General features: G+C 61.7%; 1 protein-coding gene across 1 annotated transcript; it reads right to left on the bottom strand.

Moving 5' to 3' along the window:
• Positions 1-5090: 5090 nt before the first annotated feature.
• UBALD2 (UBA like domain containing 2) lies at positions 5091-9845 on the bottom strand. Its single transcript, XM_084273694.1, has 3 exons — positions 9586-9845; positions 8914-8976; positions 5091-5545 (listed from the first exon to the last, which is right to left on the bottom strand). The coding sequence occupies exons 1-3, from the start codon at positions 9703-9705 to the stop codon at positions 5225-5227; spliced, it is 504 nt and encodes a 167-aa protein (XP_084129820.1). The 5' UTR covers positions 9706-9845; the 3' UTR covers positions 5091-5224.
• Positions 9846-13000: the final 3155 nt, after the last annotated feature.

Here is a 13000-nt window from a genome sequence, read left to right as displayed (position 1 = left end):
GGCACCAGACAACTGAGCAACTGGGGTAAAAGGATGGGAGAGGGATCCCTCCCCCATGGGGCTGTGAAGCAGCATCCCAGTTTGGAGGAGCAGGGCCACCTCCTGAGCAGCTCTGTGGAGGCTCAGCCTGACCATGCCCCTGTCTTGCTGCCAGGACCATGATGCAGGAGATCAAGCGGCAGCTGAAGGAGCTGGGTGAGCAGCAGGACACCACCAAGGCCACGCTGGAGCAGGTGCAGAGCCAGATGGTGGAGCAGGAGCAGGAGCAGGTGAGGATGGGATGGACTCCCAGCTCCCGCTTGCTGGCTGGGGTGGTCCTGGCTGGCTGGGGCCAGCGAGCCACTGCAGCACCAGGGCTTGTGACTGCCTCCAGCCCCCTGGTGCTCTGTGGCAAAACTGCCATCCCTCTGTCCTGTTCCCCTTGCTAGAAAGCCGACAAAAGTGCCCTGGCTGGCAAAGTCAGTCTCACCCAGTTTGACACCTGCATGGAGCAGCTGACGGAGACAACACAGGAGATGCTCAGCCGGGTGACAGGCCTGGAGCAGGACTGGAGCCAGGTCCAGCGCCAGCTGAGCCAAGAGCTGGATGCCAAGGTGAGGGGCAGCTCGTCCACGCAGTGCAAAAGCTGCACCCTGAGGACTTGGGAGGCTAAGGCAGCATCGATGGCTCTGAGGGTCCTCACTCCCAGCTGTACCCCCAGGGACCACGCTGTCCCAGGTTGGGGGTGCTGGCTGAGGGAGTGTGCCCCTCCACAGCTGGACCGCCTGGAGCTGGGGCCTTTCCAGCAGCAGCTGGAGGAGTGCTGGAAAAACATCCAGGAGCAGCTCCAGAAGTCGCTGATGCCAGTGGCTGAGGATGCAGCTGGCATTAAGAAGTAAGTGTGAGGGACAGGGACAGCAGTGGCCTCAGGGACAGTGCTCACCCCATACCTTCCAGCTCTAATGGCCGGTGCTCCCGTGGGACCCTGGCCCAGGACAGTGCAGCCAGCGAAGGGTGGGGATCGCTGATGGAAGAGCTGTGCCTTCTCCCACCAGCAGCGGTGTCCCCACATTCGAGGGGATGCAAGGAAGATGAGCAGGAGGAGAAGGCAGCTGCAGTCCAGAGCCCTCCCAACTCAACCCTGGGCTGTGGGTGCAAGGCTTGCTGGGGCAAGGGTGGGAGATGGTGCCTCGTCCTCCTGGGCAGGGGTGTGACGTGGTGCCCTGGAGCTGGGTCGTGCCATGCCCCCCTTGCAGGGCACTGGGGGGGGGGTAATGAGTGCTGAGGACATGATGGAAACGGGTACGAGGGCTGGTTGGGATGGCAGACATGGGCACCTGTGCCCTTCAGATCCCAGCCCTGCCTGCCATGGGCTGCTGCCTGCCATCTGCCTGCGTGTGTGCAGGCAGAGCTGCAGGTCCCTGCCCAGAAGCTCCCCCAGCCCTTTTCTTGCTCACCCCCAGGCAGCTGCTCCAGGACTTCCAGTGCTTGTCCTGCGACCGGCCCCTCAGCATCCTGGTGCCTGGCCCGTGAGTAGCACCTGGTCCCCATGGGTGGGTGTGTGGGATGGAGGGAAATGGGTGCTGATGGAGCCAAGCTGTGCCAGGCACGGGGCTTTGGGTGTCTCCCTGGGGGGTCTGATCCTGCAGAGGCTCCCCGCAGCCCTGCATGGCAGTGGGGGGACTGGAGCCCTGCCTGCAGCCAACAGCTGGGGGATGCTTTGGGGTACAAGCCTTTGGGTTTTGGGGCACTGCCCCAAGCTGAGTTGGGTCAGTTGCCCCCCAACACTCACCAGCATGCTCTGCTTTCCCCTCCCCAGGAACATCATGTCCCTCCCCTCCATGCCGCCACTGCCCCCCTGCAGCCCTGGGAGCCCCAACACTTATCAGGAGCAAAGCCAGCAGCAGCAGCACAGGTACGGGAGACGGGGACCAAGCCCCTGCGTGCGAAGTGGCCCTGCCACCGCGTGGGAGAGCTCTTCCTACAGGTGTGCCAGGGCAGTGCAGGGGGGCAGAGATGCTCTGTGGAGGATCTGCTGTGCTTGCCTCAGGTGTGTGAGGTTTGGCAGCCCATCCCGCGCTGTCCTGTGCAGCCCAGGTCTTTGCTGGTGCTGAAGCCCTGTGTGTGAAGTTCTGTCCTGTCTCGGTCTGGCTTCAGGGCTTGCAGGGGCTTGGGTTCATTCTCTGAAACAAGTTGCCCAAGTTAAGCACCCTGGCATAGGGTGATGCATGGGGTGCTGCGGGGCTGAGCACTGAGCACCCCTATGCCCAATCCCACAGGGAGCAAGAGGCCAAGTTCAGGTACCCCAGAGTGCCACGGCAGTGCGGCGGCCAGCACACCCTCACCCGCCCACTGCAGCGCTGCCTGCACCTCCACCCCATCCCACCCAGCACCCCACGGCCACGCCAGGTACCCACCCAGCTCCCCAGCAAGGTAGGGATGATGGAGGTAAGGATACGGCGGGGGCAACTGAGGCTGACAGTGCGATGCTGAACATCTGGGGGGAGAGGGGAGGATCCGTGCCTCAGTTTCCCCAGGGAGAGGTGCTGGGGGCCACTGGGTTTGGCCCCGTTGTTCAGCCAGCCTGCTCACTCTTTCCCAGCACATCACAACGGAGCTGTTGGGCTGGGATAGACATGTCTCCAGGGCCTGGACAGACAGGCAGCTGCCTGTGCTTGTGGGTGAGGAAGGTACGGCCATGGCAGGCTTGGGGAGGGGATCCTGCAGGTGTGGGCAGGGTGCCCACCGGCTGCCAGGTTTTCCCCAACCTTTTCACCCCCAGCTCCCTCTGGTCTCTCCCACCAGGCTTCCTGGAGGACAAGCCTGAACTCTCCTCAAGGCCAGTGAACCCCCGGGACAGCAGCCGCCTGCTCTCGCGGCCCCAGAGTACCAGGCCAGTGGTGATCCAGCCAGGTACGGCCCTGCCAGGGCACCAGGGGGCACATGGGGCACTGCAGTGTCCTGGGTGGGTGGAGGGTGGGATGGGGAGGGCAGGTGTCCCTGCTGCCTGCCCTGTCCTGCACCGGCAGAGCTGCCCACAGCCAGCACCTGCCCCGAGAGCTGCACAGGAACTAACACCCGCCCTGGTCCCCAGGCACTGTCGCTTCAATGCACCACAGGCCAGCCTCCTCTGACAGACACCTCTCCCACGCATCGGAGCTCCTGCACGCCCAGCAGGATGGACCCAGCACCCCCCAGGACAGGATGTTCCCCGTCACACCCCCATCAGCCCAGTGGCTGAGCTGGCGCGCTGGCAGCTCCAGCCAGAAATAAAGGGCGATGGGCAGTTGAGTGCTGTGTGGCCTGAGCTGGGCAGCCCTGGGTTTGGATTCTCCCCTCATGCACAGGGAGGGTCAGCAGCATCCCTCATCCTGCAGCCACACATCTCTGAGGAGCTGGAAATCCCTCCTACCCCTGCCCAGGGTCTCTACAGGGCCCATGCTGCCACACTCCCTGTGACCCCCCCGGGCCTCTGCGTGCCCTATTTGGCCCCAGCCACAATGAGCAGCACCCAGCTGGTGTCCTTCTCTCCTAGTAGAGACCCCCTCCTTGTCCCCCCTCCTTGTCCCTCTTCCAAGGCTGCCATCAGTGGGGAGAGGAGAGCATCGGCCCTGCTGCTGCCTGACTCGGGGCAGTGGATGCTCCCTGCCTCTGGAGCACACACAGCACCACCCCCTCTTCTCTGCCCCCAACCTCAAGGGGGAGGGGAACACTCCCCCCCCCCCCCCCCCCCCCCTTTCCCTTCTGCCACCCCCGTGGTTTGGGGCTGTTTTTCCCCAGCCTCCTTCTGCCACCCATCCCCTCACAGGGCTGAGACCAACACAAATTTCACTGTGACTGGAGAGGGACCAGGCAGAGACACCACAGCCCCTGGAAGCAGCCAAGGGGGAGCTGAGTGGCAGGGGGAATCGCCCAAGGGGCACCCCAACAACAGCCAGGGGGGATTTGGGCAGCCAGGGAGTATCTCCTTGGTGGGTCCCTGGGGAAAACCTGCCTCTCTACAGCAGGGGACACTCGGGAAGCATCGCCCCCTGCACAGGGTTTGCCCCAGAGGCTGGCAGGACTGGGTGTCCTGGTGGTGCTGAGGCCTGGGGCAGTCATCACACAGGAAGGGCACAGGGATGGGTTCTGGGTTGGTCCTGGCTTGCTTGGTATGGTACCCCAATAGGTCCGGGGTCTCCCCTCTGCCTCCGTGTTGGGGGCAGCAGCAGGGGCGTGTGCAGGCAGGACAGGGGGGCTTGATGCAGCATCCTGGGGCTGCTGGTAACTCCCAGCAGGCTGGGGGCACGCAGGGACCCGGCCTTGCTGGGGCTTCATCACCATTCCCAGTGCCCTGCCAGGGATGTTCCCCCAGCAAAGATAAAAGGCAGGGACAACTGGTGTTAAAAATGTCCTTTTTATTATCTTTAAATTAATAAAAAACCTTCAACCTGTTTTTTTTTTTTACTTTTGATTTTTTTTTTTTTTTTTAGGCAAGATTGATTTGGAAACTAAAAATTCCCTCAGTTCCCCCTCCCCAGGGAAGTGCCATGAACGGTGGTCGCAGGGACAGAGCGAACATCACCTCAAAAAGCTCCCCCAGGCCCTGGGGGTGCTGCAGGAGGATGGGGGGGGGGGTGTGGGGGGGGGCTGTGCAAGAAGTCAGGCTGGGTTCCAGAAGAGGGAGGGGAATTTGATCTTGATGCTGCCGAGTGTGTCTGGGAAAGCCAGAGCTGGGGGTGGGGGTTGGCAGTGGCTCTGTGCCCCCTGTAGCAGAGATCTGGGGTGTTGACACCCCCCCTATCATCCATTGCTTTTGTTATTCCTGGCCCCCCTCCAAGGCCTGCTGCAGGGATGCTGGGGTGGGGTGTAGGGGAAACCCTCCCCCCCTCCTCAACCCCAAACTGGGCAGCTGCCTCTGAGTTGCTGCTCCTCCTCTCTGGATTTATATACATTAGATATATTTATATATTATAGTTATATATTTAAAAAAACAAACAAACAAAACCCCAAACAGAACAGGAGGAGAAAAGGCCAGCTACAAACTCTTGCAGAGGCACTCATGGGCCAGTGTCCTCCCCCGCAGCATGTTTCCCACCCCCCCACCCCCTATTCCCCCCCTCCCCCCCCAAAGAAATAATAATAAAACCTAGAAAATTCTTCCAGTGCGTTTCTGGGGGAGCCCCTGCTCCCAACGCCCTGGCCCAGCCTCCCCCCCCCCCTCCCCCCCTTCCTCCCCCCCCCCCCTCCCTCCACCAACCCAGTCTTATCTCTGGCCGTCCATGGTGGCCATGGCTTTCTGTGGGGGGGCAGCAGGTGGGGGGGCAGGGGGCCAAGCAGGCTGTGGGTGGTGCAGGTGGTGGTGGAGGCCGTGGGCGGTGGGGGAGGAAGGGGGCAGCCAGGCAGGCTGGTGGCTGGGGGGCGAGGAGGCCCAGAAGGGGCTGAAGCTCCCCGGGGGGGAACAGGCCATGGAGGTGATGGGGCTGTTGCTGCTCTGCAGGTTCTCAGAGGTCCTCAGCTTGGAGAACATGGCCAGGGCATCCGGGAAGTTGGGCGGCGTGGCCGGCGTGTTGCTGGGGGTGCACATCTGTGGGGGGAGAGAGGTCAGGGGGGAGGGAGGTGTCAAGTTGGTTTTTAGGGTCTCAACCCACCCACAAGACCTGGAGCCTTTGCTGGGGATCCTGACTGCATCCCATGCCTGGGACCCCTGCCCTCCTGGAGATGCTTGGAGCCTGTGTCTGGCTGGTATTGGGGTATCTAGTGCTGCTGTGCAGCCCCCAAGAAAGGGGAGGGGTCCCAAAGGTGTGGGGCTGCCTGAGGAGGGTCCCCAGCCCAGGAAGGACATTTTGGACCATCCAGGGTGCTCAAAGCGCTGGGGTATGGTGAGTTTTGGAGTGGGGTGGACACACCCTGCTCTGATGCCAGAAGGGAGCAGCAGAGATGGGGCTGATACAACAGGGAGGGTGCTGGGGTACCCCCTGGCCCTGCAGAACTCCCCTTCACCAAGCTCCCAGCCCCTCCTCCCCTTCACACCCTGTCAGGGCACAGAAAGTGAAAGGCAGGCAGGGCCATGCATGGTTCCTGGTACAGCTCCTGCCTTCTGCACACCCAGCTAAATTTAGCACCCTCCCTGCCTCCCACCTGGCCCGGGCTGGATCCAGCCCTTTGCTCAGCCGGTCTTGCCAGCAGAGGAGAATGTGGAGGTGGGGGGGACCCAGCCCTGTGCTGGGGCTCAGGGCCTGGGTGCACCAGGGGCCCTGATTCAGGAAAGCCCTTGTTACACTTGGAATATGGAGGGGTTGCTAAAGCACACACCTCCTTCCACCCCCCCACACACCCTCAAAAGGTGATGTGTTAGGAGGGGGATCACTGCAGTGGTGCCAAATAGGGTGGGTGCTTGCCCCTGGGCCCCTGCTCATATTTATCTCCAGAAGGGGGTCAATGGCAGGGAGCAGTGCTGTCCCTCCAGCTGCTCCAAACATGTGCATGGAGGGGTGTGGAAAGAGCACTACTTTCCCCAGTGGGATGGGGTGCTGGGTGGGGAGGGGCCAGGCTTCACCCCTCTGGGTTAAATCCACCCTGTTGCTCCCAGGGTGCAGCTGAGTGGGGCATCGTGCTGCTCATGGGGGCAGGGAGAGGTGCCAAGGCATCAGGGCAGCAGCTGCTGCCTCCAGCCTTTGCTGCTGTTAGTGATGGGGAATTGGGGTGATGCTGCTGAGGGGGAAATCAGGGTGACACATCTCCCCCTGCCCAGGGCTAAGGCCAGGATTTGCCCTGGCTGGTGCTCAGCAACCCCAGCTGCTCCCCAGCTCACACAAACCCCCACATTCCTCTTGCAGGCTCCTCCTTGTCCCCTGCCCAGCTGTCCTTGGGGATCACCAGCATCAGAGGAGCAGCCAGACACACAGTGGGGGCTACAGGCTCCCCCCCTGCCACAGCCAAACCCCAGCCAAGTGGGTCCCAGCCAGACCTCTTTGAAGACAGGCTGCTCCCCCAGCAGGGCTGACCCATGCTGGCAGTGGGATGGATGAGCAAGTGGAGCTGCTGCACCTCAAAAATGCAGCCATGGGCAGGCTGGCATCCACTGAGTCTGTGGTGAGCTGGGGATGCTCCCCTCTCACTGCACATGGACTTTGGGAGAACTCCTGTCACAGCTTCACCTCCAAATGCTGGTAAGACAGATCTTTGGTTTGTTTTGTGGGTTTGGTTTTTTTTCTTAAATATACCCTATAAATTTGGCAACATTTGAAAAATACACTTGTTGCAAGAAACCCAAACCAAAAACCAACCCCAAACCCAACCTGCAGGTGAGTGGGACCCCCCTGCAGCAGTGTGTGCACACACCTGACACCCCCCGGACTGGGCTGGAGGTGGGATGCAGTGCTGAGGGGGTTGGGGGGGGACAGAGCTCTGAGCTTCTGGGGCAGCATTTGCTGGATTGATTAAAAAATAATTAACTTCCAACAAAAAAATTAACAATTGCTGCACAATTACTGCCTTCCTCCTCTGACATGTTTCAGCTCTGGAGCTGCTCAGCTGTCAAGAGGATGCACCAAACAGCCCTGGCAAGTCCCTTCCCCACCACCCAGACCCAAGAGGGTTTCACTGGGTGGGGGCAGCGTCCCACTGCAGGGACAAAGGTGACGTGCCACCCCGTGCTGCACTCACAGCTTTGTTCTGGGCTGCTTGAAAAGGAAATAGAAACTGCAACCATAAAGCCCCCTCACCCTGAGCTGTACAGGACACTTTCAATCAGGGTGGTGGGGTGGGGGGCAGGGGGAGGGAACAGTAGGGGAAAAATAAAAAGAAAATAAAAGAGAAATGCTTAAAATGTGAGGCAGGATTGTTTGGTGAGAGGTGTTTTCTCACCACGTGGAGCACAGGGTGTTAGGGAAACACAGTGGGGACAGGCAGAGCCAGCCTGCATCAGCCCCAGGAGCCTCCGTGGGGGCGATGGGGTGCTTGGGGTGGGAGTGGGGCTTGGACCCAGACAGCAGGCTGGGATGGGTTCCCCCAGCAAACTGCTTTGCATCCTGCTTCCCCAATGGACATCACCCCAAAAGGCTTTTGGTCTGGATGCAGCCAGCACCCCTCCCTGTTGCTGCCATCCCCTCTCCTGCTGGGAGTGGGGGTTTTCCAGGAGACCACCCTGCTCAAGCTCCCTGAGGTGGCACAAAATTGCACTGGGGTGGGGTGTGGGGGGGGGAGAGAGAATGGAAATAAAAGAAGGTTAAGCAGGAGCCAGCTGGCAAAAGGACTTTCCCTGCGAGCCCTGCCGGCGGTGCCAGGCCGGCTGGTGATTTTCTGATGCAGGAGAAAAAAGGGAAGGGGGGGGTGGGGGGGCTGGGGGGGGGGCAGGAAACTGGCTTAACCCAGATCCGCTCCTGCTCCTGCGTCCGGCGTGGTTTAGTTCCCTCAACAGGAGGAAAAAGCCTAAAGATTTAAAAAAAAAAACCCCACCCAACCCCCCCCAAAACCCCTCCCCCAAACAACAAAAAAAGCAGCTGGAGTGGAAGAACTTCCTCCCCTCAGCAGAGGGGTCGTGCCCTCGGCCAAGGTCAAGCAGCATTTGAGGGGAGGTTGGGGGGTGACGGCAGCACCCCCCCCACCATCCCCCCCTCCCTTCTTGGCCTGAGGAGCCCAACTTCCAGCGCGATGCTCGCGGAGACAAACTATTTCCTGGCAGACATTTTAGCTCGTGTTTACATTCGCCGGCTGCGTGTTCCTCCGGGCGCAGAGCAATATGGCTGGCAGGGGACTGACAGCTCTGCCTCCCAGGGGCGTGGGGGGGCTGCGGACCCCTCCGTGGGGGGCTCAAGGGAAGTCTAAGGGAGTCCTGAGCTTGACGGTGTTTGTAAAGGGGGGTGGAAGGGGTTTGGGAGCCGCTGGGGTGGGATTGAAGGTGGGTTTAGGGATGGGGGGGGTGGGAAGGGGGGGAGTGTGAGTGCCACTTACCATCTGGGGAGGGTGGTGGCTGCTGGGAATGTTGGTCTCCTGGAAGAAGGCGCTCAGGGCCGTCTGTAGGGACAAGCCGTCAGCCCCAGCCCACCCCAGACAAAAGGGGAAGGGGAACGGTGGGTCTCCCGCCCTGCCACCAACCTCACAGTTGCCCCACTCGTCCCCACCCCTGTGGGATCGCACCGGGGGGGGTTGGGGGGGGCACCCCTCTTCCCCCCCACCAGGCCTAAGGCATGGGGGAGCCTGGTGCTGCCCTTCAGCCGACCCACCCGGGATCGCGCGTGTGCGTGTCCCCAGACAGGGGCTCCCCGCGCAGAGGATTACTGCTCCCCCCCCCCCATGTTTACACGGCGAGCCCACCCACGGCCCCATCCTCCCTCCCCCGCCCCCCCTCCCCCCAGCTCCGAGGGGGGGGGGTGGTCCCCGGCGTCGTGCGCTGGGCCGCAGCTCGGGTTACGGGCCGGGTATAAATAGACCGAGGGGAGCTCGGAACCGGTTCCCCCCCCCCCCTTCCCGTGTGGGTGCTGGGGGGGGGGGGGGGGGCAGCGCCCGGCCATGCGTGTCGGTGGGCCGCGACTGGGCCGGCCTTCCCTGCCTTCCGCGGCTCTGCGGGCAGGGGGTGCCGGGGGCTCTCGGTTTAGGGGGAAAGGGGGGGGGTCCGGCCCGTACCTCGAACTGCCAGTGGGCCGCCTGCAGCAGCTGCTTGGCCTGGTCGGCGGCGCACCCGGCCGCCAGCACGAACTGGTTGATCATCACCTGGTGCCGCAGCTCCTCCATGTTCACCGACATGGCGGGGGCGGCCCCGCCGAGCGCCGCCCTGGCTGCCCGGAGCGCGCCCGCCGCCCCGCGCCGCGCCGACACCGGGGGGCGGCGGAGGGGATCGGCCGGGGATGGGGGGGGGGGAGTTACCGGGAGCGGGTGGGGGGGTGGGGGCGGGAAAACGACGACACACGGGGAGGACCCGCCCCCGCCCCCCGATTGGCCGCGGCCGCGCCGCCCGCCCCGACGGCCGTACGGTTCGAATCTTCCAGCTGCCCCGGCGCCGCAGCCCGCCTCGGGCCCTTCCCATTGGCCGGCGCTTGTGTTTTGGCTGCAGGCGGCGCAGCTATTGGCGGCTGGAAGCCGGGAGGGGCGGGGCGGCCGCTGATTGGCTGTGTTGGGAGGTTCTCTTCGGAAGGCGTTGGTGGCGTCACGTTCATTCAGGAGGTTCATTGAGAGGCGCGGGGGAGGGGGGCGGCGCTCTGGTACCCTGCGGGCCCGCTCCGGGCGGGGTCTCGTCCCTTAAACATCCCCTCCCACTCCACCCCGTGGGTCTTTCCTTGTTGCCCCTCCCCTTCCTGGGACCCCCCTGGTCATCCCGGGACAGGGACCCCAGCCCGAGGGGCGGGAAGAGGTTCCCAGCTTGGGTCCAGCCGCACGCCCTTCCCGTGGGGAGGGGGATGGGGGGGGGGGGGGGCTCAGGCAGAGCTCCCGGGTTTGGGTTATTTTGGTAATATAATGTTTAAAATCCTGGTGGCTCCGAGGTTCCGCAGCCGCCTGCAAGGTCAAGCTTCCCCCGACACGCATGGTGCCCCCCCCCCGCCCCCCCCTCGGCTCCCGCCGGGTTTGGGACGGAGCGGGACTGGCGCGATTCACGCCTGGAAATCCTTTCATAAAGGCAAAGCCGCATTTAAACCCCAAACGAATCAAGCGGCGACTTTGTAAATGGATGGTGTGAAAATAGACTGAGCTGAGAAGAGCAGGTGGAGGTTTAGACGTGGCAAGGAGCTGGCTGAAGGAGCGGGACAGCAGAGGAGGAGGGATGGAGCCGTGGAAGCAGCACCTGTGGCTGCTTAACCCCAGCGAGGGCCTGTGGGACTTGGGTGAAATCCCGGGGGTCCTGAGGAGGTGGGGGTCTGGCGCTCACCCCACCCAGCCCGCTCGGCCTCTGGTGCCACAGTTGCCAGTGGGTGGTTTCCTCAGGCTGGTGTCACCCTGGAGGCTTCAGGGGGAAGTTCCACTCACCAGGGTGCAGCAACGGGTATGGAGGGTCCTGCGTGATCTTGGTAGCTTTGGGGGCAAAACCAGCCCTGAGGTGGATGGAAGTGTGAGAAGAGTGATTCCAGGAGCTGGGATGCCCCAAACCTCCCTGTCTCCTGCCTGCAGCCCCTTTACACAGAGCCCTGAGAGTGCTTGGACCTCCTGCTTGCTGGAAACACCGACCTGTGTGTGCAGCACGGCTGCTAGCTGTGCTAGCAAAGCTGCCAGCACCCAGCCTCGGGTAGCACCTGCCTGTAAATCCCATGGGAATGCTGTCGTGAGCCCTCACTCATAAACCCGTGAGGCTCATCGGTGTCCAAGGCCGTGATTAAACACAGTGGTTGTGACATTTGGAAGAGCAGGCAGGACCTTGAGTCCCACAGAATGAAACTCTGCCTCGTCTGGCTGTGGAGCCACAGGACTGCTGCCAACACCTTGGCTTTTCCCTCTGCGCCAACCAGCTGGTGGAAAAGCCCATTTTTGGGGCAGGATTTGCAGCAGTGAGGGCAGGATTCACCATCTATCCTCCCTGGCCTGATCCTGCCTTAGGTGCTCTTCTGTCCTCCTCCCATCTGGCATGCCACCCCACCAGCAGCTCAGCTGTTAGGGCTCAGCACCGACTACTAAAGGGCCTGTGCCCTCCCCAGCCATTGCCACCCTGCAGGGCTGAGGCTGCCTCTCCCAAGGGCTGGGTGGGGATGGCTGGGGCACCCCAGTTTGGGGAGGGGATAAATGGAAAAGGATCTGGGAGGGTTGGGGTGAGTGCCAGTCCAGGGATGGGCTATGCAGCAGGTGCCAGCAGCTGCTGGAGGAACTGGGAGTATACTGGGCATACTGGGTATACAAACTTCTGCTGCTGCAGGAGAGTTGCTTGCTTTCCTGTTTAACCTCCCAGCAAACTGCTGCCTTGGTTTCCCTATCAGCACAGGCAGGTAACAGCAGGGTCCCCTGCCCTGCCCCAAACACCCACTAAATCCCACAGCTGGGCAGCACAAGTGCTTCAGCTTTGCAACTTATCCAGGAGCAGGTGCATTTTGGGGTGAAACATTGCTTTTCCTTTGTGCATTGCTTCCTCCCTTCCCACGGCCTTGCTGGGTCAGCCCCTCTGGGGTTTGTTCTGGCTTTAACGTGCCGGGGAATGACATGGATGTGACTCAGGAGGCTTGGGAGGGACCCTGTCCTCGAAGCCATCTCATCACCCAGCTCCTGCCTGTGCTCCTGCGCTCCACTGCGGCACTGTCCTACAAAATCCTCTGCTGCAGTAATACACTGCTGAAAAAAAACTAGGGAAGGAAAAAAAAACCAAAGCCAGAAGCCGTGCATGCACGCAGCAGCTCTGCCTGTAATGACTGCTGGGTTATGGATCTGCACGGGGATAACTTTGAATTATTATCTGCACTAAAACCCTGCAGTCTGGTGTGTGCCGGTAATGAAATGTGCTGGCTCCCTCTCCCAGGCTCCCTCTCCCAGGCTCCCCTTTCTTGCTGGTGTTGCTGGCAGCGTGGCACTGCTGGGCTGGGCTAGGGTTTTTAATTATCCATGTGCAGAGCAGGTTCCCCAAAATCCGTGTTAGGGTGAGTAGGGATCAGCCCCTGGGGTCTCTGGGCTCCCAGACAGACTCCAGCACTGAGAAGCAGAGCAGGCTGCCCTGGACCTGTTCCTCTTCATCCAGTGTTGCCGTTGGCACCCACCCCGGGCGTGACATCCAGCTGTGTGGACGTGGTGTCACTGCTGGGGCTGTAAGTCTTGGTGCAGAGGCAGCAGGCTGGTGAACAGGGTACAAAGGTGCCCCTGGGCTTAACGTGGCTGCTTTTTGGTCTGGCTTTGCCTATCCACCCTTGGGGCTCTGGGGGCAGAAAGCAAATGGGGACGGGGGAAGATGTACGTGTCTCTCAGCAGGGAAGGCACAAAGGGGGGAGCCCCAGGGACAGCCTTTGCTCATCACTGCTGAGTAGCTGAGGACATCAGGGCAGCTGATCCACCTCTCTGCACATCTCCCATCTGATATTTATAGCACTCGAGTTATCAACTCAAATCAAAATCATGTGATGCTCCACTGACTTGC

This window comes from Gallinula chloropus (genome assembly GCF_964237585.1).
Source record: "Gallinula chloropus genome assembly, chromosome: 20".
NCBI classification, from domain to species: domain Eukaryota; kingdom Metazoa; phylum Chordata; class Aves; order Gruiformes; family Rallidae; genus Gallinula; species Gallinula chloropus.
This window is presented reverse-complemented; position numbering and strand designations above follow the sequence as displayed.